The sequence below is a fragment of the Saccopteryx bilineata genome, chromosome 2 (genome assembly GCF_036850765.1).
Source record: "Saccopteryx bilineata isolate mSacBil1 chromosome 2, mSacBil1_pri_phased_curated, whole genome shotgun sequence".
In the NCBI taxonomy this organism is placed as follows: domain Eukaryota; kingdom Metazoa; phylum Chordata; class Mammalia; order Chiroptera; family Emballonuridae; genus Saccopteryx; species Saccopteryx bilineata.
Window position 1 is genome coordinate 342,345,720 of NC_089491.1, and position 27,851 is coordinate 342,373,570.

The 27,851-nt window shown below is 51.0% G+C and overlaps 2 protein-coding genes and 1 long non-coding RNA gene across 5 annotated transcripts; 2 read left to right on the plus strand and 1 right to left on the minus strand.

Moving 5' to 3' along the window:
- The first annotated feature begins 525 nt into the window (after positions 1-525).
- On the plus strand, positions 526-14,826 carry ADCK2 (aarF domain containing kinase 2). Of its 2 annotated transcripts, XM_066262463.1 has the most exons (8): positions 526-2,322; positions 3,135-3,281; positions 5,942-6,070; positions 8,400-8,495; positions 10,848-11,099; positions 11,930-12,058; positions 13,248-13,301; positions 14,400-14,826. In XM_066262463.1, exons 1-8 carry the CDS (start codon positions 1,390-1,392, stop codon positions 14,538-14,540), a joined length of 1,881 nt encoding a protein of 626 aa, XP_066118560.1. In that variant the 5' UTR covers positions 526-1,389; the 3' UTR covers positions 14,541-14,826. The 2 variants fall into 2 exon arrangements, with proteins under 2 accessions (XP_066118560.1, XP_066118561.1); XM_066262464.1 differs by lacking the exon at positions 5,942-6,070 and having other exon boundaries at positions 1,387-2,322.
- Positions 13,315-19,818, minus strand: LOC136326470 (uncharacterized). Of its 2 annotated transcripts, none has more exons than XR_010729456.1 (3): positions 19,775-19,818; positions 16,677-16,887; positions 13,315-14,002 (listed from the first exon to the last, which is right to left on the minus strand). It is a non-coding gene; the product is annotated as an uncharacterized lncRNA (long non-coding RNA). The 2 variants fall into 2 exon arrangements; XR_010729455.1 differs by lacking the exon at positions 19,775-19,818 and adding an exon at positions 19,280-19,468.
- Positions 19,544-27,851, plus strand: NDUFB2 (NADH:ubiquinone oxidoreductase subunit B2). The gene is made up of 4 exons (XM_066262465.1): positions 19,544-19,703; positions 24,335-24,479; positions 26,559-26,661; positions 27,765-27,851. The coding sequence occupies exons 1-3, from the start codon at positions 19,609-19,611 to the stop codon at positions 26,631-26,633; spliced, it is 315 nt and encodes a 104-aa protein (XP_066118562.1). The 5' UTR covers positions 19,544-19,608; the 3' UTR covers positions 26,634-26,661; positions 27,765-27,851.

Genomic DNA, 27,851 nt, shown 5'->3' on the forward strand with positions numbered 1-27,851 from the left:
AATTAGTAACAATGCAAATTCTCAGGCCCTGCTCCAGACTTGGAAACTCGGACAGCCCTCAGGTGATTCTAGTGGATGCTACAGTTGAGAGCGCTGCTTTAGGTGAATTTCTTATTTTAAGTCAGACCTTCCACAAGGAATCCTCCAGATTTGTGAAAATATGTTTGTCATATGAGTCATATGAAGTAGGAAGAGAAACAAAACCACTTTAAAAAAATTGACTTTAGAAAGAGAGGAAGGGAGAGGACAGAGACATCGATTTGTTGTTCCACTCGTTTTATGCGATCATGGTTAACTCCTGCATACAATCGGCTTGTAGTTCATAACCTAGTTTAGGGTTTCCACGCTCTCTGTATAGAAAGCTACAAAGAAGTCAGTGGAAAGAGCGCGCATTTGCATTTTGTGTTAAATCTATACCTGGAACCCAGGACAGCCTCAGCGGTGCCCGTTCCGCGCGCGTCCGCTTTAAGGGGCCGTGCCAGAGCTGGCGGGTGGGGCGCTCCCGGAAGACGCCAGCCGCGCGGCCTCTGCGCCCGATCCCGGCTCTCGGCGCCCGATTCCCGGCGCTCCGCTCCCCGTCCTGGCTCTCGGCGCCCGATCCCCGGCGCTTTGCTCCCCGTTCCGGCTCTCGGCGCCCGATCCCCGGCCCTCCGCACTCCCTCCCGACTCGGCGCAGGATCCTCGGCCTTCCGCACCCAACTGCCAAGCCCTCTGCACCTCGATCCTCTGCTCTCCCTCTCCCGCCCTTGGCGTCCGGCCCCCCACTAGCCTCAGTGCCGCGACCCTTTGCAGCACCTTCAACCCCGACCCAACTCCAGCCCCGTCCGGCCCCTCCGCACTGCAGCCCTTAACTGTGCCCGGACACACCGTCGATCTCGTGCCGGCGCTGGCACGCGCGGTGACCCAGCGGTCGCCCGAGTCTGTCTCCGCCTGCGCGGCCACCTTGCGCAAGTCGCGTCCCCGCCCTGGGCCTGCCTTCGTGTCTGGCTTGGCCCCTCCGGTTCTCACAGTGGGTTCGGTTCTGAAAGCCCCCGTAGGAGCAGCCGTTCTCGGGTGTAGGCCCCGGGCAGCCTCTGGCCTTGGGTCAAGGCAAGGCCAGATACCGGGAGGGAAGGAGCTGTGGAGCAGGAGGGGTGGGGGTGGGGGGCGGATGGCCAAGGCTGGGCAGGACTGTGCAGTCTAAGGGGAAGCGTGTCTCCCCCAGGGGGCTGGGAGCAGGACTGGGCTTAGACAAGTCCTGCACATGAGTTTAGGGAATCAGGCAGCTGCCCCACTTTTAAGTGGGGTATGCTGCTGTCCTGGACTCATGTCAGCCTTGCCAAGTGTGAACAGAGGTAGGTGTCCTTTAAGTTGAGAGCGGGCAGCCTAGGCTGTGGAACTCTAGAGGGTATGGTGACTCCCTGGCGCTTCTCTGTCAGGGTCTGCTTGTGGCACCTAAGGGGCTTTGAGCTCAGAAAGGAACTCAGTCTGCTAAGACTCTCTGGATGCCCTCGAAATGCCAGACTCTGTTGGTTTCTGCTTGGCACTTTGCCCAAACTCATCTCTGTCTCTGGGGACATTGGTGAGAGGGTCCCTGAGAAGCTGTGTCAGCTAAGGCCCAGCTGGAGCGCCCTGGCTGAAAATGGGCCCCTGGAGAGAGTCTACCAGGGGGGGCCGCTAAGCTGCCTCCTCCTGCACCTCCGCATCTGGCTCAGGGCCGGGATGCTCCTGGTGAAATTCTTCCCCCTCCTGCTGCTCTACCCTCTCACCTATCTGGCTCCCAGCATCTCCAGCCTCTGGCTTCTCCTGCTTCTGAAAGCCACTGAGTCCTCGGGCCCAACGTACATCAAACTGGGCCAGTGGGCCAGCACCCGACGAGACCTCTTCTCAGAGGCTTTCTGTGCCCAGTTCTCCAAGCTTCACATCCAGGTTACCCCGCACCCCTGGGCCCACACTGCACTCGTCCTGCAGCAGGCATTTGGGGAGGACTGGGCGAAGGTCCTCTGCTTTGAGAAGCGGGAACCTGTGGGTTCGGGCTGCGTGGCCCAGGTGTACAAGGCACGTGCTGATCCCGTCTTCCTGAAGAACAACAGCGTCCAGAGACTTGCCCAGGCCTCCAGGCTGCAGCCTTCTTCAGAAGCTGGGATGGCTGCGGGGCTGAGAGAGCTCTTTGGACACCTGGAGAAGGGGTGCAGGTCTCTAGGAAGTCTTGGTGACCAGTCATTTCTAGAAAGGCTGCTTCTCCCTAAAGCTGCCCTGGTTGGATCAGACACAGTCATGTCTCAGGCCTCGGCATCAGCCTACCTACCTGAACCACATCACCTCATCCCCGTAGCAGTGAAAGTAAGTGCTCTGATGTCCTCAGTGGGCCCATTTCATCTCTAAAATCTCACTGACCCCACGGGGCTGTCCTAGACCAGGAACGCTCCTTTGCAAATCCCCACGTTGCCTTCCACTGACTTCTGACCACCTGTGCTGTGCAAGCTGCTTTGTTTCTGGCTTGAGGGAGAGGAGGCGCAAGGAGTCTGGTAAGGGAGAATGGAGAAGGTTTGGTGTTCACTGCCTCTGTGGGTGGAGGGACCACCGTCCAGCTGACCTGCTCCACTGGGGTCAGGATAGATCGAGACAGACTAGGTTAGTGTGCTGTGGCAAGCCCACGATGGCAGTGTTCGTTTTTATAGACGTGGCTTTCTTCTTCACTTCCTGTTGCCCCTGCCTGGGCACCATCATTTCCTGTGTCCACACTTTTCTATCCCCGTTCAGCAGAACGCAGGGGATCTAGCAGACATGGGTAGCAGGTACCCCTGCTGCTCTTTATAGCCCCTCAGCAAAATCCCTCCCACATTTCCAGCAAGCACCCTATGGTGACTTTTACGCACTCTGGGAGCCACTGATCTAAATGCAGTGTGTTTGGGAAGGAAAGAACACCTATTTTCCCTGGAAAGCTAAGTGCAGTGAGTGTGGGGAGGGCTGGCAGCATCTCCTCAGGGAAAGTCACCTGGAGTGAGGGAGGCAACAGCTTCCTGGGTGTTGGGACCACGTCTCCTTTGCTGTGTGAGAAGCCAGCTGGCTCTCCTCTGATGGGGCACCCCACCCTGGCTGAGTGAATGTGCCTTCCTGACCCCTCTTCTGTCCCACTGTTCCTCTTCCTGCAGGTGCTGCACCCTGGCCTGCTCTCTCAGGTGCGAATGGACCTGCTGCTGATGAAGGTGGGCAGCCGAGCCCTTGCGCTTTTGCCAGGAATCAAGTGGCTGAGCTTGCCTGAGATAGTGGAGGAATTTGAGAAGCTCATGGTCCAACAGGTGAATTCTCCATCCCTCAGCTATAAAGAGCACCTAACAAGAGTTCTTGCCATTAGCAGCTGCTTACTAAATGCTGAATGAATGAGTAATTTCCTGGCAGGTCATGGCTAGTATGGTATGTTAGTCAGGGTAGGTAACACTAGTTGATGTAACAAAGAACACCCAGATCTCAGTAGCTTAATGCAACAAGGTTACTGCTTCTATCAAAGTTCCATGCAGGTGAACTGAAGGAGAGAGAGGAAGCTCTACTACAGTTATTCAGGGACCCAATTTCCTCCGCAGTGTGGCTCTGCCACCTTCAGCCTGGGTCATAGAGGGTCAGTGTGGAGTTGGTAGTAGAACCATGGAGGACCAGGTGAGGTATTCTGTGGCCATGCCTGAAAGTGATGGACATCACTTCCTAGTCTGCGGGCCACTCAGCCTGCAAGAGTGCTTGGGAAATACCTTCTTCCTCAGTGTCCTCAGGAGAAAAGTGAAACCATTCCAGTGGAACACAACGTTATCTCTAAGTGCCACCATCAATGGCTGAACTCTAGGGTGATAAGAATAATTAGCACAGTCGCACACTGCCTTTGATTTGCTTTGTTTCCAGGGCTTTTCAGTAGCTAAGGGCCTCCTCCCTGTCCAGGACTTTGGGACACCTGCTTAAGTAGCCAGACTTGGTAAACACACTTTGGGGTCTCTGCCCTGGCTCCCTGTTGGAAGTGCAGGCTTTCCGAAGCTGTGTGCCAAGTCATTTAGGCCCTTGGATAAAAAGTTTTAGCGTTAGAAATCTTTGCTTTTTCCTATGGAGTATAGCTTTGATAATAAAAGAAAATTAAAACAGAGAAAATAGCTTCTAGTCTAATAACCATCTCTGCATTAATTACTCTCAGTTCTACTGCCCTTCTGAGCTTCAGTCCCCCTTCTAGAAGTCTGACAGACATGGGGTCCTCTCAGATTAAACTTAAATCTCTACGTCTCACCCCATTTTGCCTGCTAGCTGTACCTTGGTCCTATCACATTCCCCGACAGAAACTGTAGTCTGGATATGTGAGTGGGCGGCTGTTAGCGCTGATGCGCTAAGAAAATGAGTGAGCTGTTCCTGTCCACAGGAACGTACTGCAGGCAGAGGGGCCGACCTATCAATACTTGCAGACAGAGTTTTATCAGAGCCACAGGAGGAGCTGCTACAGGTTGATCTGGGTTTAGTTGGGGCTCAAAACAGGAAGTAGACATTCTATCCTGAGGGTCAAGGCACCCTTGGCTCAAGTTGGGGCTTGAATGATGAGTGGCATTTACAGTTGGACCAAATGGGAGCAATCAGAGGGAATCGGAAGGCAAAGGAGGGGCTGGATCAGGAAGGCTGGGGTGCTCCACACCATACACACTGGAGGGAGCTACCATACACACTGGGGGTTTGGGTGGTGGAGGAAGGGGAGGCATGAGATGGACCTAGAGAGAAGTGGGACCAAACCACGGCCCCTTGGATGCCATCCTGGAGAATGCAGACGTAATTCCACAGGTAGAAGGGGACAATGGCGGGTGGACAGGGTCATCTTCCAGAGAGGGCAGATGTGGGGTCAGGGAGCCCAACTCAGATGCCGCTGGTAGGATTTAGGTGACTTCCTGGGAGTCACCTTGGGAGTGGCAGTGGGACAGACAGGGAGATAGATCCTCGAGTGGTTAGGGCAGCAGAGGTAGTGGCACTGAGCACTGATGGGGGTGGCTGGTAAGAGGAGTGACCTGCAGTGGCTTCCGGGTAACCGAGTGCAGGCAGGTGTGTGTGAAAGGAAGTTCTGTTCAGACACTGAGTGTGAGGGTCTCTGGCCCTCTACAATGTCCACGTGTGCTTGAGTATAGTCCGGAGGCTCGCAGAGGGGGCCTGGGCTAGGGGACCAGGTTCTGTCATCAGGAGGTGCTGGCTGAGGACCAGAGGGGATGGAGAGGGAGAGCAGGCACTGGTGAAGGTCAGGAGTATGACATTAGGTCTGTGGGCAGGCGTCTGAGGGCCGCCAGGAGACCAGCCCCAGCCGGGGCAGCTGGGAGGCTGGGGCGGAAGCCAGGAGGGGGAAGAGAAGAGGGCTCAGGAAGAATTAGGATGCCTGACCTGTGGTGGCGCAGTGGATAAAGCGTTGACCTGGAAATGCTGAGGTCGCCGGTTCGAAACCCTGGGCTTGCCTGGTCAGGGCACATATGGGAGTTGATGCTTCCAGCTCCTCCTCCCCTTCTGTCTCTCCTCTGTCTCTCCCTTTCCTCTCTAAAATGAATTAAAAAAAAAAAAAGAATTAGGATAAAAGTGGGCCTGGGCCTTTGAGGCTGGCAGGCCAAAGGCCTGTGAGTTTGGGGGCAGGGCTGACTGGAGGGGGGCCGTGAGGACAGGGGCCTGGCTGGTGGGAAGGGGGGCTGGTGGGAAGGGGGTAGGCAGGGCAGGAAGGGTGGAGAGCCACGAAGCCCAGGTACTGCAAGGCTGTGTGCTGTCCGTAGCCTAGAGGAGTTCACTAGCAAGTTCAGGGCATTGGGGAGGCCTCTGGTCACAGAATGCCTCCTGTCTCCTGGGGAGCTGCGCAGGAGAAGCAGGAGAAGGCAGGCAGGGGACTCTCAAGGATTTGTTAGCTCTTCGGCGATGTTGCTATCCCTGGGCCCCGACTACCCCATCTCCTCTCTCCATCCCCCTGTAGATCGACCTGCGTTATGAAGCTCGGAATCTAGAACACTTCCAGTGCAACTTCCTGAATGTGACATCTGTGCGGTTCCCCACGCCCCTGCACCCCTTTGTCACCAGGGACGTTTTGGTGGAAACGTATGAAGTAAGAGCCAGAATTTACCTGGCTGTGCTTTTCCCTCCCAGCTGGGCCGTCTCTGCTTCACCTGAAGGTTTTCTCCTGAAAAGACAAAAGTCCAGAGAGTGTGGGATCACATGTGGGAGGAGTTCATATGTGACGCGAGGGTGGGCACTAGCATAGCGAGGTGGCTGAGAGCCTGGACGTGGCCTCAGACGTTCTGGATCTGAAAATCTGCTCTGCCACTTTATTTTCTGGTGATTTCGGCTTCCTCTTGCATGACTGTGGGCAGCTGCTCCTACCTCACAGGTTGTCCCAGGAAGTTGTGACACACAGAATGCAAAATGCCCTCCACGGGAGTTTGCACAAAGGGCTCCACAAGTGTTGGTGTTGTGTCACTGGCCTCAGCGGTCTCCTGGTCTGGCCTCAGCGGTCTCCTGGTCCAGCCTCAGCAGTCTCCTGGTCCAGCCTTCTTTGTAAAATAGTAATATGAGATCCAGGGATGTGATGCCAACTCCCAAAGTTACGAGGGTGACCTTGAGCAAGTTACTTACACTCTGGGCTTTAGTTCTCTTACTTGTTAGTCAGGGGCAACCAGCTCTATCTCAGTGGGCTGGTCTGACAATAATAACTAACCTGTAGGACAGGGGTCCCCAAACTTTTTACACAGGGGGCCAGTTCACTGTCCCTCAGACCGTTGGAGGGCCGGACTATAAAAAAAACTATGAACAAATCCCTATGCACACTGCACATATCTTATTTTAAAGTAAAAAAACAAAATGGGAACAAATACAATATTGAAAATAAAGAATAAGTAAATTTAAATCAACAATCTGACCAGTATTTCAACGGGAACTATGCTCCTCTCACTGACCACCAATGAAAGAGGTGCCTCTTCTGGAAGTGTGGCGGGGGCCGGATAAATGGCCTCAGGGGGCCGCATGTGGCCAGTGGGCTGTAGTTTGGGGACCCCTGCTGTAGGAGATGCTTACTTATGAGCTCTCTTTTTCCCATTTTCTTGCTCAAGGTCACAGAACTCATTCCTGTCTCTACTGGCTGATTTTTTTAAAGATTCCATTTATTGATTTTAGAGAGAGAAGGAGGCAGAGGGAAAGAGAGAGGGAATGAGATATCGTAGTTGCTTCACTTTAATTGTTCATTGATTGGACAAGCCTAGGGCTTCAAACTGGTGACTTTGGTGTTCTAGGTGGATGCTGTATCTATTGTGCCATCACAGGTCATGCTATTGGCTGGTTCTTTTAAAGATTTTTTAATTTATTGATTTTACAGAGAGAGGAGAGAGGCAGGTGGGGAGCAAGAAGTATTGACTCATAGTTGCTTCACTTGAGTTCATTGATTACTTGTCCTATGTGCCTTGTCCGGGTAAGCCCAGAGTTTCGAACCACCAACCTTGCCATTCCAGGTCGATACTCTGTCTACTGCGCCACCACAGGCCAGGCTCTATTGGCTGATTCTTTTTTTTTTTTTTTAATTTTATTTATTCATTTTTTTAGAGAGAGGAGACACAGAGAGAGAAAGAGACAGAGAGAGGAAAGAGATAGAAAGAACAGAGGGAGGAGCAGGAAGCATCAACTCCCATATGTGCCTTGACCAGGCAAGCCTGGGGTTTTGAACCGGCGACCTCAGCATTCCAGGTTGATGCTTTTACCCATTGCGCCACCACAGGTCAGGTTATTGGCTGATTCTTGACCAGAAACAGCTCTCTGGGGCCCATTCCGGTCTCTTCCCACCACACTGCAGCACCCTGGCCTGTGGGTGGCAGAGTCCGTGGGCTTCCTCTCTAATAAGAGCAGGGGTCCCCAAACTTTTTACACAGGGGGCCAGTTCACTGTCCCTCAGACCGTTGGAGGGCCGGATTATAAAAAAAACTATGAACAAATTCCTATGCACACTGCACATATCTTATTTTAAAGTAAAAAAACAAAACAGGAACAAATCCAATATTTAAAATAAAGAACAAGTTAATTTAAATCAACAAACTGACCAGTATTTCAATGAGAACTATGCTCCTCTCACTGACCACCAATGAAAGAGGTGCCCCTTCCGGAAGTGCGGCGGGGGGCCGGATAAATGGCCTCAGGGGGCTGCATGCGGCCCACGGGCCGTAATTTGGGGACCCCTGCTCTGGAGCTTGTTTTCCTTTGAGAAGTGTTAGGGAAGGTCACTGTAAATAAGTTGAAATCAACTTGTGGCGGACAGACTCATAGAGGTTCTAAGAAAGGAACAACTCTTTGGGTCACCTCCTGATGGATGGGAAGGCAAGGCCACGTGTCCTGTGGGGATGAGGAGCTGGGCTGTCCAGGGTAAAGCGCTCCCTCCCTGATCTTCCTTCCAGGAGAGTGTGCCCGTGTCCAGTTACCAGCAGGCAGGGACGCCCGCTGACTTGAAGAAGAAGATTGCTCGGCTGGGGATCAACATGCTCCTGAAGATGGTGAGCTTGTGGGCTGGGAGGGGTGCTCAGGCCCAGCACGTGGCTGAACTGCACATGGGGAAGAGGCGGGGACACCCTGGGTGGAGGGCAAGCCAAGTATAGAGTCTGCTCTAAAAACAGCTGAGCCGACCAAGACACCCACTCACTCTAAAGGTCTCCACAAGCACTTTCTCAGTGGCCTGTTCTCTGTCACCATGCAAGGTGCTGTGGGAAGGGCCTGCCCAGGGTGCCGACAAACAGCCTAAGACAACGTTGTATGTTACATGCTACTTCATTCATTCGTTCCACACGTGTTTATGGGGCATTTGGTATGTGCCAGTCATGCTGCCTTGACAGTAGTGAGCGAAGTAGATGTGATTAACATGTTCACAGAATTACTGTTCGGTGGGAAGGCTGGCCATGAATAAGTCAGTTATGAGGGCAAGGACAGGCACCAAAGGGTCATATGAGGGGCTGTGCTAGCCCAGGGGTTTATTCAGTAAATGGCTCCATCTCAGCTGGAATGTGAAGGAAGTCTAGGTGTTACCTATGAGAGGGCAGCCTGACAATTTAAATGAACTGACACTTGAAAAAGGACATAGTAAATCCTAAACAATGTTGGTTATCGGCATCATTAGCAGTAATAGTAGCAACCCAGCATCATCAGCAGCTCACACGCAGGAGCAGAGAAAGAAGGGACTGACAACTGTTGAGGGTCTGAGGTCTTTCTGGTGGTTGGCACAGGAGAGGCTCGTTATGGGGTGGATGGCAGAATCTAGGCTGGATCGGCGGGACGCATGCCCAGGTCTGCAGGGTGCAGAATCAGGGTAAGGAGGAAACAGGTCTGAGCAGGAGGAAGGGATCGGTGTGACTGAGATGGAGCCAGGGGGCCGAGGTGAGCAGGATGCTGGTGTGGCACAAGCGGATGGCACGGGGAGGCTGTAAGCACACCCGTGGAGAGGGCTCGGGCCTGGAGAGGGCTGAGCAGGCCTATCTCCACCTCCAGCCCCAGGGCCCACCCAAGGGCTCCCGCAGAAGTGTGCTGTTGTGGGAGAGCCAGGTTTCCACTCGTCAATGCAGTGGAAGCTCATTGGGCAGAGGACTTTGTCCCCAGCAACAGGGCTCCAAGGGGCACTGTGGGCGGAGGGGGTGGCGCAGTGGGGAGTGGCCAGGGTAGGAGCAACAGTAAGCAGCACTCAGGAGGGGGGGTATTATGGGGGTATTCTAGCTCCTGGGATCAAAGATGGGCGTGTGGGCCCCGCGGGCATGAGCTGGCAGCAAGGTGCCAGGAGGTTTGGGGTCAGCGTCAGGTTCAAGCCCTGGCCTCCTCCGTTCCCAGGGTTTTCACCAGGGTAGCTACCTCCCTAAGTCCAGCAAAGCCAGGACCTGGATGAGCAGCGTGTCTGTGGCCTGCACCCAGGAACAGTCCCCTTGACAACCTCCCCAGACGCACCTGTCGGCACCTCTGCTGGGCCTCCCCATTTTCCCTTTATAGAGAATTGCTGGTGGATTCTGACCACTGGGACGCCCTTTCCCGGGAGGCAGATTCCTGTTTCGCAAAGTCACACCTGACTTCCTGTCCATCACAGTCCCTGGGGCTTTCTTTCCTGCTTAGCAGGTTCAAAGCTATCTCCCCCTGCTACTTCTGTGCATCAGAAAGCAGTTGTATCTCTGTTAGAAGTCACTGTGTGGACAAATGGAGGTAATGGAGGGGAAGTCTGATTTATGAAATATTTGAAAGAAAGGAAGGTCCATGAATTTTAAGAGCACAGAGGTTTGGGGAAAATATTTAAACAATGACTATTTTAATTTGAATGTTAATTGCTCAAATCATAGAGTAAAAATAAGTCTTTTGAAATGCATAATGATCTTCAATTTTTCATGTTTCCTATAATATTTTTTTAGTGATTTTGGGAGAGGGAGGGAGGGAGGAGAGAGCGTGGAGAAGCATCAACTTGTAGTTGCTTCACTCTAGTTGTTCATTGATTTTTTTCTTGTATTTGCCTTGACCAGGGAGCTCAAGCTAAGCCAGTGACCCCTTGCTCAAGCCAGTGACCTTTGGATCATGTTGGTGATCATGTACTTAAGCTGGTGACCTCGGGGTTTTGAACCTGGGACCTCAGTGTTACTGTGCCACCAGCAGGCAGGCTTCAGTAATCTTTAACTCTTGACTTTGAAAATAACTTTTGAAAACAACAACCTGCCCTATCCTTGTACAAATTCTGCACTGATGACATCAAACAATGAGGCCCTATCAAATCTACACTTCTCTGCCATCAGATCACTGGGGACATACCATTGCCCGAGATTTTTCTGCATGTGGCCTGGTGGTGATGGGGTGAGGAGGGTGACTTAGCTCTGATCTCTCTCTAGATATTTGTGGACAACTTTGTCCACGCGGACCTTCACCCTGGGAACATCCTGGTCCAGGGTGCCGACGGTCTTTCCGAGAGTCCAGAGGCACGGCTGCAGCAGGTGGATGTCTGCGACACGCTGGTGGTGTCCGTGCCGCCTGCCCGGTGCCCGCTGCGCCTGGTGCTCCTGGATGCGGGCATCGTGGCCGAGCTGCAGGCTGCCGACCTGAGCAACTTCCGGGCAGTCTTCATGGCCGTGGCGATGGGCCAGGTGAGACCCACTGGGTCCTCGGGAGTTGGGCCCAAATCTTTTAGGCTCTTGAGAACTTTAGGGCCCCTTAGCCTTGCTCATTCTTGTAAATGCCTGTGTGTGTCAAGGGTGCCCTGACAGAAATGTCACGGGTCTGTAGTCAGAATGTGCAGGTGCCCATGACCGAGGCCGGTTCCAAGCAGCCCCTGGTTTGGGATGGGAAGAAAGACCTCCTTCCCAAATGCCCATGTACAGTTGTGGTTGTTTGTGTGGTAGTTTCTTGCCCTTCATCAGCAAGCGTATGCGTGGGCCCTGGAGAGGCTCGCTCCTGCTTAGGAGGCTTCGGAGGGACAAACTGAGTCTGGAGCCTGAGCCAGTTTAAGAATGTCCCCTGGGCCACCATGGCAGGTAGGGTAGGGCACGTTCCCCTGCACAGTTTGGGCAGAGGAAGGTCACAGCCCGAGGAGGGAGAGCTTGGTTCTGGGACAGTACTATGGGAGGTGAAAGGCGTTAGCAGTGATCACCAGCACAGGCTCAGGGGACCATGGAGGCTTTGGCAGAGGGTGTCCCAGATGGAGGAGGAGCAAGAAGGCTGCAGCTCAGAGGCGGGCCAGCTGTGGGAGGGAGCTCTGCTGGGCCAGGAAGGGCGCCCAAGAGGACAGCGGGGACTGGTCCAGCCTGGTGGCAGGTCCTGGTGGCTCTGTGGCCAGGCTGGTTGGCCAGCAGTGGCCAAAGGCAGAATAGCAGAAGAATTCAGTGGAAACAAGTAGGATATGAATAAGTCTGGGGCAGAGCATCTAGTTTTGTGCCCTCCCGACTCTACCGGGTTTCTTTTCTTTTGCATCTTCCAGGGCCGGAGGGTGGCTGAGCTCATCCTGCACCACGCTCGGGCCAGCGAGTGCAGGGACGTGGAGCGATTCAAGGACGAGATGGCCACACTAGTGACCCAGGCCAGGAAGAACACTGTTACCCTGGAGAAGGTGAGCAGGCCACTTGAGGGACAGGGGCCTTATGTACTGGCCTTGCCCTTATTTATTTTATTTATTTATTATATATTTTTTAGAGACAGAGGGAGGTCAGAGAGAGGGATAGATAGGGACAGACAGACAGGAATGCAGAGAGATGAGAAGCATCAATCATCAGTTTTTCGTTGGGGCACTTTAGTTGTTCATTGATTGCTTTCTCATATGTGCCTTGACCGTGGGCTTTCAGCAGACTGAGTAACCCCTTGCTGGAGCAAGCGACCTTGGGTCCAAGCTGGTGAGCTTTGCTCAAACCAGATGAGCTCGTGCTCAAGCTGGTGACCTCGGGTTCTCGAACCTGGGTCCTTCCGCATCCCAGTCTGACGCTCTATCCACTGCGCCACCACCTGGTCAGGCAAGGGGGGAGTTGGAGTTTTAAGGCAGAAAAAAAGCAAACCTTTCCTCTGTCCATTTCTCCCTGGTGTGAAGAGGCCCCCTGAAGTCTCTGGCTCTCAAGAATGGCTCCATGGCCAGGCTCCCCAGGGCGGCTGCAAGGTGTTGAGATTTAGAGTGTCACACCCTCCCTGTCTGGTATAGCTGTTCTGTGGCTTCTTTGGTATCTGGAGCTCAGCCAAGCTTGGAGGGAGGGACGACTAAGGTCTCTGAGTGGCCAAAGGACATACCTAATGTTCACATACTTTATTTAGACCTGAGCCAGAATCCAATTTATACTTTACACTCAGTTCTGGAAACCCTCAGTATTTTTACCCCAAGTTCATGGCTTACAGTAGCAGAACTGAGTCAGAGCAAGTAGTGGCCCATTGGCAGTGAGGAGCGGCAGCTGGCACCAGGCACTGCGGACCTTCCTTAGCCAGATGTGGCTTCTGTGTGTGCTGCAGGGAGACACACACTGGGGTAGGCAGGCCTCCACGCCTCTTCCTGGAAGGAGTCTGAACTCATCCTCCTTAGACTCGAGGTGGGAGTTGGGCTTCTAAAATTTGTCAGATGATCCCTTTCTGGTCACTGGTGTGTGTGTGTGTGTGTGTGTGTGAGACAGAGAGAGAGAAAGGGAGAGAGAGAGAGAGAGAGAGAGAGAGAGAGAGAGAGAGAAAGAGAGATGGGGACAGCGAAGGGACAGGGGCCTGGATGGGAGCAGCAGATTTGGGGTTTCCGCATTCACTGAAGTCAGCTTTCTTCTCTCTTGCAGCTTCAAGTGTCCAGCCTTCTTTCAAATGTCTTTAAGTTGCTGATGACTCACAAGGTGAGGCCCCAGGGAGAGCTAAGCCTCTGTGCCTGGTCAGCCTGGAGCGGAGGCCTCTGGGAAGCCAGCGGTGGCCACAGGGAGGGGAGCAGTACTTCTCTTATACGAGCTCCTGACTTTGAACATATTTTTCATGCCAGTTCATTAGCACGGAGAGTGCTGTTTCTGTGCACTAACTAGGTATAGCAGGCTCTTCCTTTGCCACACTGTTGGTCTGTCTCTGTCAGCCTCGGCCATAAGTATCTGTGACACTGAGCTGTAGAGAATGGATTTACAAATATAGAAACAGTCTAGCTAACTTTCATGCCTTCTGCCTCCTCAGTTCACAATAATGATGCTTGGTATTAACCCAAGTGGTACCAAGACAGCTCTTTCCTGTGTGGTGTGAGGTCCTGGGGTTGGGGCGGCCCAAGAAGGGGTGCTGCTTGTCCTGGTGTGTGTAGAGGCCCTGCACGGCTGTCCTGGCCCCTGCCTCCTGCCCCCATCCCTGGGAGGGAGGGGGCCTCACAGTTCTCCACCTTGGCCTTTATCTCCTTGTGCTGGAGTGTGGTCTTGGGCTATTCTTCCAAGAAAAGCTGCCAGCCAAGAGTATGAGGAGTTGAGGGCGGGGAAGGATGATTCTTGTCTGAAGATGGCCTTCCCCATCGTTTCTCTGGAGGTTCTGCATCCGATTAGGAAATACCGCATGGAAAAGGCAGCCACTTGGCAAGGATCATACATAGAATTAACAGTCAGAAAGTTGGCTGGTCAGAAGAATGACCCTTATTTAGATTTGTAGTTTTGGGTTTATCTCTGAGATATTAATTTTATTACTTTTAAGTCATATATATACGCTGTATATGAACACACACACACACACACACACTCACCCCTAGAAAGAAGTACCACATCCCCCACATTTTCCGTAGTAATACAAGTAGAGGGGAGGTTGGGGGAGTAGATAAGATGGTGGGGAACATGATAGGGTGGGAAAAGCACTTCAGGTGGCCATTAAGATCACGTGGGAGGGTACGAGAGGCTGAGAGCAGATAGCAACATGGTTATAGACAGAACTCTTATCAGTGGGCTCTGGGAAGAACCACTTATTTTCTGTTTCAGGTAAAGCTTGAGAGCAACTTTGCCTCTATTGTGTTTGCCATCATGGTGCTAGAGGGTCTTGGCCGCTCGCTGGACCCCAAGCTGGACATCCTGGAGGCAGCCAAGCCCTTCCTGCTCAAAGGACTGGCGTCTTCCCCCTGACTGTGGCAGTGGCTGTGAGTGGGCCTTCTCAGAGCCGAAGGCCACTCCCACAGCCTCTCCTGGGGCAGCCAGAACATTTGCAGTCTGGGATGTATGGAGGGCACACCTTTGCTTTTCACTCCGAGTTGGCTTCCGGCACCTGGTTAAACAGCTTTGGGTTATTTGGGGAAGTCCAGGGAGGAAAGGGTCCTACCCACTCAGTGGAAGGACTTGGGCCTGGCGGAAGACTGTTTCAGGGAAAAGTGTCTATGGAGGAGGATGAATAAACTTATTTTGTTTTCTTCTGTCTCTCGTTTCTTCTTAACTCTCTGCACTTCCTCATCAGGTGGGTCCTCCTGGTCTCTGATAATTAGGTTAGAAAATGTCACAGAATTCTGTAGACCCATGACTTCCAACATTTCTTTCCTTTTTTTTTTTTTTTTTAAGAGGCGGTGGAGGGAGGAGAGGGAGAGAGAGGAGAAGCATCAACTTGTAGTTGCAGCACTGTAATTGTTCATTGATTGTTTCTCATACATGCCTTGACCGGGGGTTCCCAGTGGAACCAGTGACACCTTGCTCAAGCCAGCAACCTTTGATCCCACGCTCAAGCCGGCAACCCCGCGCTCAAGCTGGATGAGCCCACACTCAAGCCAGCAACCTCCGGATTTCGAACCTGGGACCTCAGTGTCCCCAGTTGACACTTTGTCTCCTGTGCTACCACTGGTCAGGCTTCCAATGTTTAAATGTATCCTTTTTTTTAAAATTAATTTTTTAAATTTATTTATTGACTTTTAGATAGAGGAAAGAGAGAGACAGAGAGAAAGTGGGAAGCATCAACTCGTAGTAGTTGCTTCCTATATGTGCCTTGACCCGGCAAGCCCAGGGTTTTGAACCGGCAACCTCAGCAATGCAGGTCAACTCTTTATCCACTGTGCTACCACAGGACAGGCTAAATGTATCCTTATTGGTAAAATGTTGACTATATTAGGTATATATACGTATATAATTCATTAAAACATTTTACACAGGCAATACCACTGCTGGCTAATATCTGGAGGCACAATATACACTTAGAGCAGATTTCACTGAACTTAATTATCTTCTTTATACTTTTAAAGATTTTTTGCTGACTTCTTGCTAAATGTTATTAAAATGCAAAAAAAGAAAAGCAACAATTAATGTGATGCATTAGGGATAGGAGAAGACTTAGCTCTGCCCTCTTAACATTCTGCTGTGCTTGCATACTGGTATTCCGACGGTGGCTTCTGAGACATGCTCAGGCCCTTGTCCAATCGCCCAGGGTTAATTTTGGTCAGTATTAATACACAAATAATGTAATCACCACAGCCTCTTACCCAGGGCTTGGAATCTGCAGGAGCACCCAGTGACACTCCAGTAGAGAATTAAAGGGTGGTGGCAACGGCCTACCTCTCTGTGCTGGGCCCACTCACGGACTGTTCCCTTCAAGCTGACCTGAGTGAGGATGGCCCACAGGGACTGAGAAGATCCCAGGGTCAGCCTGTAGAGTGGATATTCATAAAGCTTAACTGCTTATTTTTCTAAATAAAAAATAGTCTTTTCTCCTTCACTCCAGTGGACTGATTCTCTAGCTCATTTTGGGGACCACTGATTTGGACAGGGAGTGGAGAGTTGAGCCTTCCTGTTCTCTGGGAGTCCTGCTCTGGTCACAGGACGAGATTTGCCCATTCTTTCCTTCTCAAGGATCAAGTTCCTCGTTGCCATCTTTTCGGGAGCAAGTAACGTTTAGTTGGGCCGAGGTTCCTTTGGGGAAGCTGTTTTCCAGAGGGGTGATGTTATTTCTACCTCCCCCAAGTCTTGAGGGGAGGGCGTCCTAATCAGGCAGGGAGGTCCTGAGTGGCTCCAGGTTGCTGGCAGGGAAGTGGCGCTGTTCGGCCCTCCTCATGGGTACACCAGCCAGACACACAGCCCCTGTGCCAAGTGTGCATACACCTATACTGTGGGGCGGGGGGGGGGGCACACACAGAGCAGGTGCCTCCTTGAGTCTGCACCAGCTCCCCCAAGCCCTTCCTTAGAGCCAATGCACTAAATCACGCCATCTATGGTATGTGTTAATTATCTACCACTGCATCCAAACTACCCCAGAGCTTACTGGCTTAGAGCAATGACAGTTATTACCTCACAGTGTCTGCAGGTCAGAAGTCTGGATGCAACTCAGCTGGTCCTCTGCTCAGAGTCTTGTATGGACATTTTAAGGCTCCACGAGGGTGGGTCTGATGCCAACTTCACTTGTGCGACTGTTGGCATGATTCATTTCCTCATGGGCTGCTGGACTGGCAGCCTCAGTTTCTCAGCAGCCATTATCACAGCAACAGAAAATGAACACAGGCTGTATCAAAGAGGAGAAAAATGGTTAATGGATGTGCTTCAATATATATAATGTGCTGATTTTTAAAATAAGAATCTTAAAAATGGTAAATTTGATTTATAAATCTTTTTAAGGAGGAAAAACTACATTCTTGGGTATCAGTGGATAAAGTGGCAGCGTGCTGTTTCCCCTGGAGAGTGATCACAGCTCAATCTCCTCTAAGGTAGAAAGTTCAGGTTTGTTTCACTGTTACCGAAACCACTGGAAAGCCCAGTTCTTTTCTTCTTTCCCAGACTCACAGGGAAAGCGAGACCACACAAGTCTTTTTTTTTTTTTCTGAAGCTGGAAACGGGGAGAGACAGTCAGACAGACTCCCGCATGCGCCCAACCGGGATCCACCCGGCACGCCCACCAGGGGCGAAGCTCTGTCCACCAGGGGGCGATGCTCTGCCCCTCCTGGGCGTCGCTCTGCCGTGACCAGAGCCACTCTAGCGCCTGGGGCAGAGGCCAAGGAGCCATCTCCAGCGCCCGGGCCATCTTTGCTCCAATGGAGCCTTGGCTGCGGGAGGGGAAGAGAGAGACAGAGAGGAAGGGGGGGTGGAGAAGCAAATGGGCGCTTCTCCTATGTGCCCTGGCCGGGAATCGAACCCGTGTTCCCCGCACGCCAGGCCGACGCTCTACCGCTGAGCCAACCGGCCAGGGCCCACACAAGTCTTTAAAAGGAGGAAATGAAATAAACATGAAGTTTTATGAACAAATTTTTTTTTTTTTTCTGAAGTTGGAAATGGGGAGGCAGTCAGACAGACTCCCGCATGTGCCCGACTGGGACCCACCCGGCATGCCCACCAGGGGGGCGATGCTTTGCCCATCTGGGGCATCGCTCTGTTGCAACCAAAGCCATTCTAGCGCCTGAGGCAGAGGCCACAGAGCCATCCTCAGTGCCCGGGCCAACTTTGCTCCAATGGAGCCTTGGCTGTGAGAGGGGAAGAGAGAGACAGAGAGGAAGAAGAGGGGGAGGGGTGGAGAAGCAGATGGGCGCTTCTCCTGTGTGCCTGGCTGGGAATCGAACCCAGGACTCCTGCACACCAGGCCGACACTCTACCACTGAGCAAAGCGGCCAGGGCTCAAATCTTTTTTTTTTTTTTTAATCATCCCCTTGCTTTGTTTTTTATTTCCAGCTATAGAATAGGTATATAACAGGTTTGGGGTTAGATGCTCGATATTAATTCATTCAGAGTCTGTTCTCACAGCTTGTCAAAGTTTGACTGGGAATCTGATTTGCACTTAGAAGCCAAGAGCTCAGGGATAGGGCTTGGCATTCTTTCCCTCACTTACTAAAATGTATCCATTCAGCCTGACTGTGGTGATGCAGTGGATAGAAGTATCCACCTGGAATGCTGATTGCTGGTTCATATCCCTGGGCTTACCCAGGCAAGGCACATATGAGAAGCAACTACTAGTACGAGTTGATGCTTCTGGCTCTCCCCCTAACCCCCTTCTCTCTCCTCTCTCTAAAAATTAATAAAGTAAAATCTTTAAAATCCATCCATTCAAGTGGGGTGCTCAGATCAGAACCCCAAAGAGGGCCATCGTGCCACCTACAAAAGGCAGTAAGACATATTTCCCCTTGGAGATAAAAATAGTTTATTGATTGGAACCATAAAATTTTTATAGTAAAATATCAGAATTTGTGATGTAAAACATTAAAGCTGAGGACCTTCCTGCTGTAGCACCCCCCCCCCCCAATCAAGGCACATATGAGAAAACAATCAATGAACAACCAAGGTGCCACAACAAAGAATTGATGCTTCTCATCTCTCTCCTTCCTGTCTGTTCCTATCTGTCCCTCTCTCTCTCTCTCAATAAATAAATAAATAAATAAATAAATAAATAAATAAATAAATATAACAATAAAAGAGACAAATGCCAAGAATCCAGGGCTGGCTCAGGATCAGGGAATTAGCACTGCATAAACTGGAGGTTGTGCTAAAATGCAGCCTTCCTTGTCCTAGGTGGGGCTTCTCAGGTGACTCTGATAGAACCAGTCCCTCTACGTACTGATATTTGGGAATCACTGTCTGCCGGTTGGTAGAACAATAAAACAAGGAAAACTTAAAGGTGTCGCTGTGAGCCTCTTGCAGAGAGTTAAAAAACCCAGCTTTGGGAAGGACCACTGGTTCACAATGGATTTGGCAATTTAAAGAGTGTCTGGAAGGCAGCTAAGTCAGGCGGCGCAGGCAGAGCGGCAGGTTCAGGTGGGAAAACACCGCCCCGCTCAGCACAGGTAGGGAGGAGCGAGTTCAGACTCGCGTCAGGGGTTCTCGGCATACGCTGAACAGAGGGGCACCTAAGCGAGGCGCCGAGACCGGGATCCCGGGATGCGCTCACCCCCCAGCCCCCCCAGTCTCCGCACCCTCATCACGAGGGGCGCGGCCCCGCCCAGCCGAATACGTCAGAGCCGTTCCTTAGCAACGCCTGAGGCCGACTACTACACCATTCACGGGGCGGAGGGCGCCTCCTCTAAACCGCTACACGCCGGGTCCCTCCCAGCGCGCGGCCTTCCCCAGCCGCGGGACTGAAATGCTATTAGAGAGAGGAACGGCTGCTTGCTTCCCTCCCCTTGAAAGTCACCATAAGGGGGAGGGGCGGGGCGACGCCGCTGACGTCCCGGGGGTGGCACCGGGAAGTGACGTAAACGCAGTGGTGCAGCCTGGGGGCGGCCGTGCGAACTCTCGGACTGGCATGTCGGCTCTGACGCGGGTGGCGCCTTTCGTTCGCGGTGGAGGCAGCCTCTTCAGAGGCCTCCGCGAGCGGGCGGCTGGGAGTGGAGTCCGTCAGTGAGTGTGGGCCAGGGGTTGGGGCTTCCCCTGCTTCTAACGGATAGCGCCCGTCTCCGGGACGTCCTCACCTTGACGCTGGCCGCCTGGGGCGGATTCAGGTCCTGCAGTGATCTCCACCCCGAGGCATGCTGGGACTTGTAGTCCTTCTGGGCAGGGTGGGCGATGCCTCTCTCCTGCTCCGCGACCCCGGGTTGGGCAGAGCTGGTTACGGGGGAGGAGAGTAGGGATGCTGTTTAGTCTGGCATATATAAAACACCGTGTATATGGGTGAGTGGAGGGCGAGGGGAGAACAAACCCCTGCACCAGGGTGACCCTGCCCTCGGGAAATTAACATCTCGATGTGGACACATCTGGGGAAGCCAGGGCGGTCCAGGCGGAGGGAACAACCTGTATGTATGTACGCTGTGTCTTTTGAAGCCAAATGTGAGGACAGGAGTGGCAGTGGTGAGGCTGGAGACCTTAGGTCACAAGGAGGAAGTGGTAGAGAGTCATTATGCCTGGCTGAAGAACTTAAAACGGCGACAGCGGTCGTTGAGAAGTTTCAATCAGCTGTCATGTGGCCAGGCTTTCATTTTGAAAAATCACTCTGGCTGCAGGTTGCAGAATTAGTTCTCTTAAGACATAGAAGTGGAGGCGATCACTGAGAGAGGGAGAGGAGTCAGGAAGCATGGGAGAGCAGAGAGCTAAAGTGCATGCAGGGACAATGTCAGAATTTTTCTTTTTCTTTTTTTTTTTTTTTTGTATTTTTCTGAAGCTGGAAACGGGGAGAGACAGTCAGACAGACTCCCGCATGCGCCCGACCGGGATCCACCCGGCACGCCCACCAGGGGCGACGCTCTGCCCACCAGGGGGCGATGCTCTGCCGCAATCAGAGCCACTCTAGCGCCTGGGGCAGAGGCCAAGGAGCCATCCCCAGCGCCCGGGCCATCTTTGCTCCAATGGAGCCTCGGCTGCGGGAGGGGAAGAGAGAGACAGAGAGGAAGGAGGGGGGTGGAGAAGCAAATGGGCACTTCTCCTATGTGCCCTGGCCGGGAATCGAACCCGGGTCCCCCTCACGCCAGGCTGACGCTCTACCGCTGAGCCAACCGGCCAGGGCTTTTCTTTTATTTTAAAAATAGATTTACTTTTTTTTTTTTTTTAAATAGTAGCAACCACCATTTTTAAAAAAAAATTATTTATTTAATGAGAGAGAGACAGACAGAAAGGGAGAGAGAAAGCATCAATTCTTTTTTTTTTTTTTTTTACAGAGACAGAGAGGGGGATAGATAGGGACAGACAGACAGGAACGGAGAGAGATGAGAAGTATCTATCATTAGTTTTTCGTTGCGACACTTTAGTTCATTAATTGCTTTCTCATATGTGCCTTGACGATGGGGCTACAGCAGACCAAGTAACCCCTTGCTCAAGCCAGGGGCCTTGGGTCTAAGCTGGTGAGCTTTGCTTAAGCCAGATGAGCCCATGGTCAGGCTGGCGACCTCTGGGTCTTGACCCTGGGTCCTCCGCATCCCAGTCCAACACTCTATCCACTGCGCCACCACCTGGTCAGGCTAGCATCAACTCTTTGTTGGCACCTTAGTTGTTCGTTGATTGCTTTCTCATATGTGCCTTGACCAGGGGGCTACAGCAGACTGAGTGACCCTTTGCTCGAGCCAGCGACCTTGGGCTCAAGCTGGTGAGCCTTGCTCGAGCCAGATGAGCCTGCGCTCAAGCTGGCGACCTCGAGGTCTCAAACCTGGGCCTTCCACATCCCAGTCTGGCGCTCTATCCACTGCGCCACCGCCTGGTCAGGCACATTTACTTTTTTAAAGCAGTTTAAAGTTCAGGGCAAAATTGAACGGAAGGTACAGAGATTTGCCATATATAATCCCTCCAACATCTATGCATCAGCCTCCTCTACCGTCAACATCTTCCGTCCCAGTGGTACATTTGTTGGGAAGGGTGATCCTACATTGACACAGCATTGCCACCCAAATTTTATATTTTACATTAGGGTTCACTCTTGCAACACCAGCATTTAAGAGAGTGAGCAAAAGAGTCACCTGGTGAGGTGTGTAGCCCAAGAAGCCAAGTGGAGAGCTTAGCGCTGAGATGCCAAGGGAGAGTACACCTGCCAAAAAACAAACTGGTAGTGCAGAGATTCAGTAAGAGTGGGGCTGAAAATAGTACCTTGGACTTCTCCAGGTGGCGTTCAGACTCCTTGGACCATCATTTACTCTTGACCAAGAGGCAGTGCGGGCCAGTGCCTGCACACGAGCTGTTATGACCTGGGAAGTTTCTTGATCTCTTCATACCTAAGTTTTCTCACCTATACAGTGGGGATAATGTTGACTTCTAGGGAATTAAATTACAGTTCTCTGAAGTGTCTTAGGATAGTTGTTTGTGCATCGTAAGGACCATACAAGTATTATTTAACTTGTGAGGGAACTGAGACTCAGGGAAATTAGAGGTGTGACTTGCTTAAAGTCACGTATTTATTATGGAAATGGAGCTGGGACAGGTGTGGGATGGGAAGAAGGAAAAGGCCCAGGTGACCTGAGCAGACAGCATTGGAGAACTACCAGCAGTCGCCCTTGACCCTGCATGGGGAGACTGGGGGCTGCTCCTCTTCACTGAGGTCTCAGTGCTTCTGTACTACATGCTGATTTCACAGTGTGAGTAGGAATTAAGTGATGAAATATTTATGGAGCATCTTCTAGATTCCAGGATCCTTTCTGGGTGCTGGGGACTGAGCAATGTCAAGATAGATAATGGAGCTTCCATTCTGGAGAGAGGACACATGCACGTAGAGAAGAAAGAATGTGTGTAGGCACTGTTGAGTGGCATGAGGAAAAGGAAGCAGAGGGGCAGGGGTCCCCAAACTTTTTTTTTTTTTTTTTTTTTTTTACAGAGACAGAGAGTCAGAGAGGGATAGACAGGGACAGACAGACAGGAACGGAGAGATGAGAAGCATCAATCATTAGTTTTTTGTTGCAACACCTTAGTTGTTCATTGATTGCTTTCTCATATGTGCCTTGACTGTGGGCCTTCAGCAGACTGAGTAACCCCTTGCTCGAGCTAGCAACATTGGGTTGAAGCTGGTGAGCTTTTTTTTTTTTTTTTTTGCTCAAACCAGATGAGCCCGCGCTCAAGCTGGTGACCTCGGGGTCTCGAACCTGGGTCCTCTGCATCCCAGTCTGACGCTCTATCCACTGCGCCACCGCCTGGTCAGGCGGTCCCCAAACTTTTTACACAGGGGGCCAGTTCACTGTCCCACAGACCGTTGGAGTGCCACATACAGTGCTTCTCTTACTGACCACCAATGAAAGAGGTGCCCCTTCCAGAAGTGCAGCGGGGGGCCGGATAAATGGCCTCAGGGGGCTGCAGTTTGGGGATGCCTGATAGAGTGTCTGGGAGGGGGGTGGTAGGTTACTGTGCAGGATGAGGGAATGCTTGCCTGAGAGACTGAGTTGAACTAAGACCTGAGTGATGAGAAGTCAGCCATGCAGAGATGCCAGGAAGAGCCCTCCCACAAAGGGGACAGCACGTGCAGAGAGGTTCTGAGTCTGCTGATGGTCCCGCAAGCCCTGGAGGCTGGAGTAGGGGGAGCAGAGGGAAGTGGTAGAGATGGGGTCAGAGAGACAGGCCAGGGGCCAGATTAGGGAGGGCCTTGTAGGTGACAAATGGGATGGAAAGCTATAAGGCAGCGGTTCTCAACCTGTGGGTCGCAACCCCGGCGGGGGTCGAACGACCAAAACATAGGGGTTGCCTAAAGCCATCAGAAATACATATTTTATTTAAAAAATGTATTGTATAATAAATATGTATTTTCCGATGGCTTTAGGCGACCCCTGTGTTTTGGTCGTTTGACCCCCGCCGGGGGTTGAGAATCGCTGCTATAAGGGCTTTAAACCTCAGAGTAATATGATCTGGTTTGTGTTTTTAAAATGTTATTTTCACAGAAAGTTATGGTACAGTTTTGTGTTTAAACTGGACACTTTAAAATCCTGGTTTGAACACCTATTTATGTCGTTATAGTTAAAACAACACATCACTCTAGCAATAATGAAATGTGGAGATTGAAAATAGTTTGCACTATAATTCTTAAATCTTATTTCATGAGTTTAGTGGATGGGCCCTTATAATTAGATAGCATCTAAAACTTATCAAAGAAGAAGCTTATTGACACAGCATCCTCTTTCTCACAGAGTGGTCTTTTTGTAAAGATTGTAATAGAGCAGAGGGCATAATTTGCCTTTGAAATAAATGGCTAAAATAGAACAAAATGTGTTATCTGTTTTTCTGGATAAACTAGTGATTACTTATAGGGTCACAATCCCTTAACCCAAACTCTTGGGGCCAGTATATCATTCTTGACACATTCATATTTCCAGTGTAAGATGAATATTCACTAAAGGAAAATCATTATTGGCCTCTTGTCAGTTCAGGCCTTGCCGTTATATAAGTTTAAAATGAGCTTATGAGAAGTGATTAAAAAAAAATTTTTTTTTGAGGGATTGTGGAGCACTGTCATCCTGTATTTCGTGGAGGAGGTGAGATGTCAGTAGTAGTTTCTGGATGTAACTCCGAGTTCTGGATGACAGAGCACTTTGAAGGTGTAGCAGGCTGCTCAGCATTCTTCTGTCCCACAGTGCTGGCGGCGGCGTGCACATTGAGCCCCGGTACCGACAGTTCCCCCAGCTCACCAGATCCCAGGTGATCAAGGGCGAGTTCTTCAGTGGGATGATGTGGTTCTGGATCCTCTGGCGCTTTTGGCACGACTCAGACGCCGTGTTGGTGAGTGCTGGGGAATGTTCTCTCTGGGGTGGAGGGGAGTAATAGCCTAGCTTGTCTTTCTTTAATCTGTGTGTAGACTTTTTCTACCTGTGGTTTTGCTTTCCTTGGTTTTATCTACCTGGGTCAACTGTGGTCTGATAATATTAAATGGAAAATCCCAGAAATAAACAATTTAGAAGTTTTAAATTGTGCGCCATTCTGAGTAGCAGGATGAAATCTTGTACTGTCCTCCTCTGTGTCTGTCCCAGGCTTTGTCCAGCGTCACCACGCCGAAGGCACTGCCAGTCACTTAGTAGCCGTCTCAGTTATCAGACCGACTGTTGTAGTATGGCAGTACAAGTCACTTATTTTACTTAATAATAGCCCCAAAGCATGAGAATCATCGTGCTGGCAATTCAGATATTCCAAAAGGAAGCTGTAAAGTGCTCCCTTAAAGGGAAAAAGCATGTGTGTATAGAAAAATGTGTCTGCGTAGGGTTCAGTACGATCTGTGGTTTCAAGCATCTGCCAGGGGTTTTGGAATGTATCCCCGTGACAAGGGGGTTTGTCCTGTGAGTATGCAGGAATTCTGTTACTCAGTGAGACTTACTCTTTTTTTTTTTGTATTTTTCTGAAGCTGGAAACGGGGAGAGACAGTCAGACTCCCGCATGCGCCCGACGGGGATCCACCCGGCACGCCACCAGGGGGCAACGCTCTGCCCACCAGGGGGCCGATGCTCTGCCCCTCCGGGGCGTCGCTCTGCCGCGACCAGAGCCACTCTAGTGCCTGGGGCAGAGGCCAAGGAGCCATCCCCAGCGCCCGGGCCATCTTTGCTCCAATGGAGCCTTGGCTGTGGGAGGGGAAGAGAGAGAGGAAGGAGGAGGGGGTGGAAAAGCAAATGGGCACTTCTCCTATGTGCCCTGGCCGGGAATCGAACCCGGGTCCCCCGCACGCCAGGCCAACACTCTACCGCTGAGCCAACCGGCCAGGGCCTGTGAGACTTATTCTTGCTTACCTCTTCTACTAAAGGATGGGCATGCAGGTCATCTTAAGTCTTGTGTTTGTGTTAGTGTGCCCTACTGGAAGGAGACTAGAAACTTAATTCCTTTACCTTCTGAACCAGGGGTTCATGGGTGGGTTAAGTGTCACACTTAAATTCTTTAAATGATGTTATCTATTATCTAGTCTGTCTAGAGGGGACCCCAGGCAGCCATATTGGGGTGGGACAGATGTGGGCTACTTTGTTTGAAGGTGGGAGCTTAGTTACTGGTGACTTTCTCACGTCACTGGCCTCAACAGAGCTTTTATTGTGTCCACACAGACCCTGTTTTCTAGGAAGTGGTGCCTGTAAGGCACGGAAATCTGTGCTTATTCATCCAGGATGCTTTGCATTTTAACACATTTAGTTTGTTTTTAGGGTAGGGAAAAATGTTAAATTTAAACAGCAGCAGGTTTGGCCTGACCTGTGGTGGCGCAGTGGATAAAGCATCGACCTGGAAATGCTGAGGTCGCCGGTTCGAAACCCTGGGCTTGCCTGGTCAAGGCACATATGGGAGTTAATGCTTCCAGTTCCTCCCCCCTTCTCTCTCTCTCCTCTCTCTCTCCTCTCTAAAATGAATAAAATAAAATAAAATAAACAGCAGCAGGTTTAAAAATTAAATCAGCATTTAGAATCATCAGGTTGAGTAATAGCCCATTTCTTGTAGACCATTTCTGTGCCCTTGTTGCCCAGCAATGATAGGACAGTTTGGGACATTCGTCATGCTGTGCCAGGGCTTTAGGACATTGTTGAGATGTGGAGTACCTTTGAAATGGAGGAGTCTCCGTTCCCCCTGCCCTCCATCACTCCGTCACAGACAGACTCAAACTCCTGCTGACAGCTTCCGAAGGGGCAAGTTTTTAACATTCAGGCTGCAGCTGACATTGACCAGATCGAAGCGTGAGTGGACCACCGAGTGAGGTGGTCGGGTTTGTTCCTGTGGCATGTCACGGGCTGTGTGTGTTCCAGCCTGACCACGTTTTTTCTCTCTCAAGATTTCTTTTTAAATGTATTGTGTGGAGTATAGATTGACTTAAAAAAATTTTTTTAATGTCACCAGGGTCACTTTCCGTATCCAGATCCTTCCCAGTGGACGGATGAAGAGTTGGGCATCCTTCCTGACGATGAAGACTGAGAGTGTGGACCCGGCTCTTTACAAGCAGGCAGGCCCTGGATTTCTGTTGTTCTAAAGTTATATTGACGTTTTGTCAGTAAACTTTGTAATTGACTTTGTACTTATGGTAGTCTTGAAGAAATAGTACATTTTCTATCAACATGAAGAACAGTTGACTATGTCCTATGTTCAGTTTCTGAATTTAGTATTTTCACATTTGCTGCCGTCACTGCCCCTCCCCCTGATTTGCTCTCATTCCTTTCTATTGTATATTTTTTAAAACTCTTTTTTCCTATTTTAAGTACCAGCTCTCCACAGGGACTACAGGGGAACAAGGCAGATAGGAGCTTATGTGTATGTTTGTAGTTGTGAAAATACTAGTGTTCTACCCCTAGCATTTACATAGAGAGTTCCAGCATAGGGGCGTGTTATGCTGTGGATTGCATGGAAATCAGCTCCTCGAACAGTCAAGGGTGACTGCCCTTCATTCTGGAGGTCAGCTCAGTTGTCCTTTCAAAAGGAAGGTGCGAAGAGGAGTCCCTTTCCCTACAGCCCCTCCAGTTAAGACATTCTCATTTAACATGTTTTTAAATTAATCATTGCACAATTTCATTGCCATCATTCAAAATACCGTGGAAATTGTTTGAAAGGATAGGAAGCATCAAATGATAGTGGAGTGTTTCCATTAAGTTGTATTATTTAGTATTGCCTCTATAATTTTAATTAGAAGTAGCTCACTGACATGAAAGTTACAGCAGTTTTGGGGTATCTAGGGAGAGGGGATGGAAAAAGTGTCACCGAAGGGCAGGGCAGGCGGTAAAGTTGTTTTACAGCTTGTCGTGTCTCCGGGTTTGCTGTGGACAGTGAGAGGCCCCAGCGCTTCCCAGCCCTGCTGCCCCGGGTGGTGTGTCTGTACCACTGATCCCTTGCGGTCCTCGCACAGGCTTCCTGTGTTCCCCACACACCGTCATTCATTTTGTTTAACAACTGGAGTGTAAGCCCTGGGAGAGAGCACGGAGATGTGCTCCGCCCCCTGAAAGGCCGCTCTTGTGATTGGTGCCCGGCGGTGCTTGCTGATTGGATGAAAAGAATGATGGGTTTGATTCTAGAAAATAAAAGCACTGACAGCTTCCCACTTTTGTTTCTCCGCAGGGGCCAGGTGAGAGTTTCCAGAAGTCGTGGACTTCATATTCTATAATTGAAGTTGTAAATTAAAGCGTTTCGGTCATGAACAAGGAA

Coding starts and splice junctions, on each gene's coding strand:
- ADCK2 (XM_066262463.1), top strand. CDS start 1,390: ATGGTGACTCCCTGGCGCTTCTCTGTCAGGGTCTGCTTGTGGCACCTA. Junction 3,282..5,941: donor AGAAGCTCATGGTCCAACAG/GTGAATTCTCCA, acceptor ATCCCCCTGTAG/ATCGACCTGCGTTATGAAGC. Junction 12,059..13,247: donor ACACTGTTACCCTGGAGAAG/GTGAGCAGGCCA, acceptor TCTCTCTTGCAG/CTTCAAGTGTCCAGCCTTCT.
- NDUFB2 (XM_066262465.1), top strand. CDS start 19,609: ATGTCGGCTCTGACGCGGGTGGCGCCTTTCGTTCGCGGTGGAGGCAGC. Junction 19,704..24,334: donor GCTGGGAGTGGAGTCCGTCA/GTGAGTGTGGGC, acceptor TCTGTCCCACAG/TGCTGGCGGCGGCGTGCACA. Junction 24,480..26,558: donor ACGACTCAGACGCCGTGTTG/GTGAGTGCTGGG, acceptor TAATGTCACCAG/GGTCACTTTCCGTATCCAGA.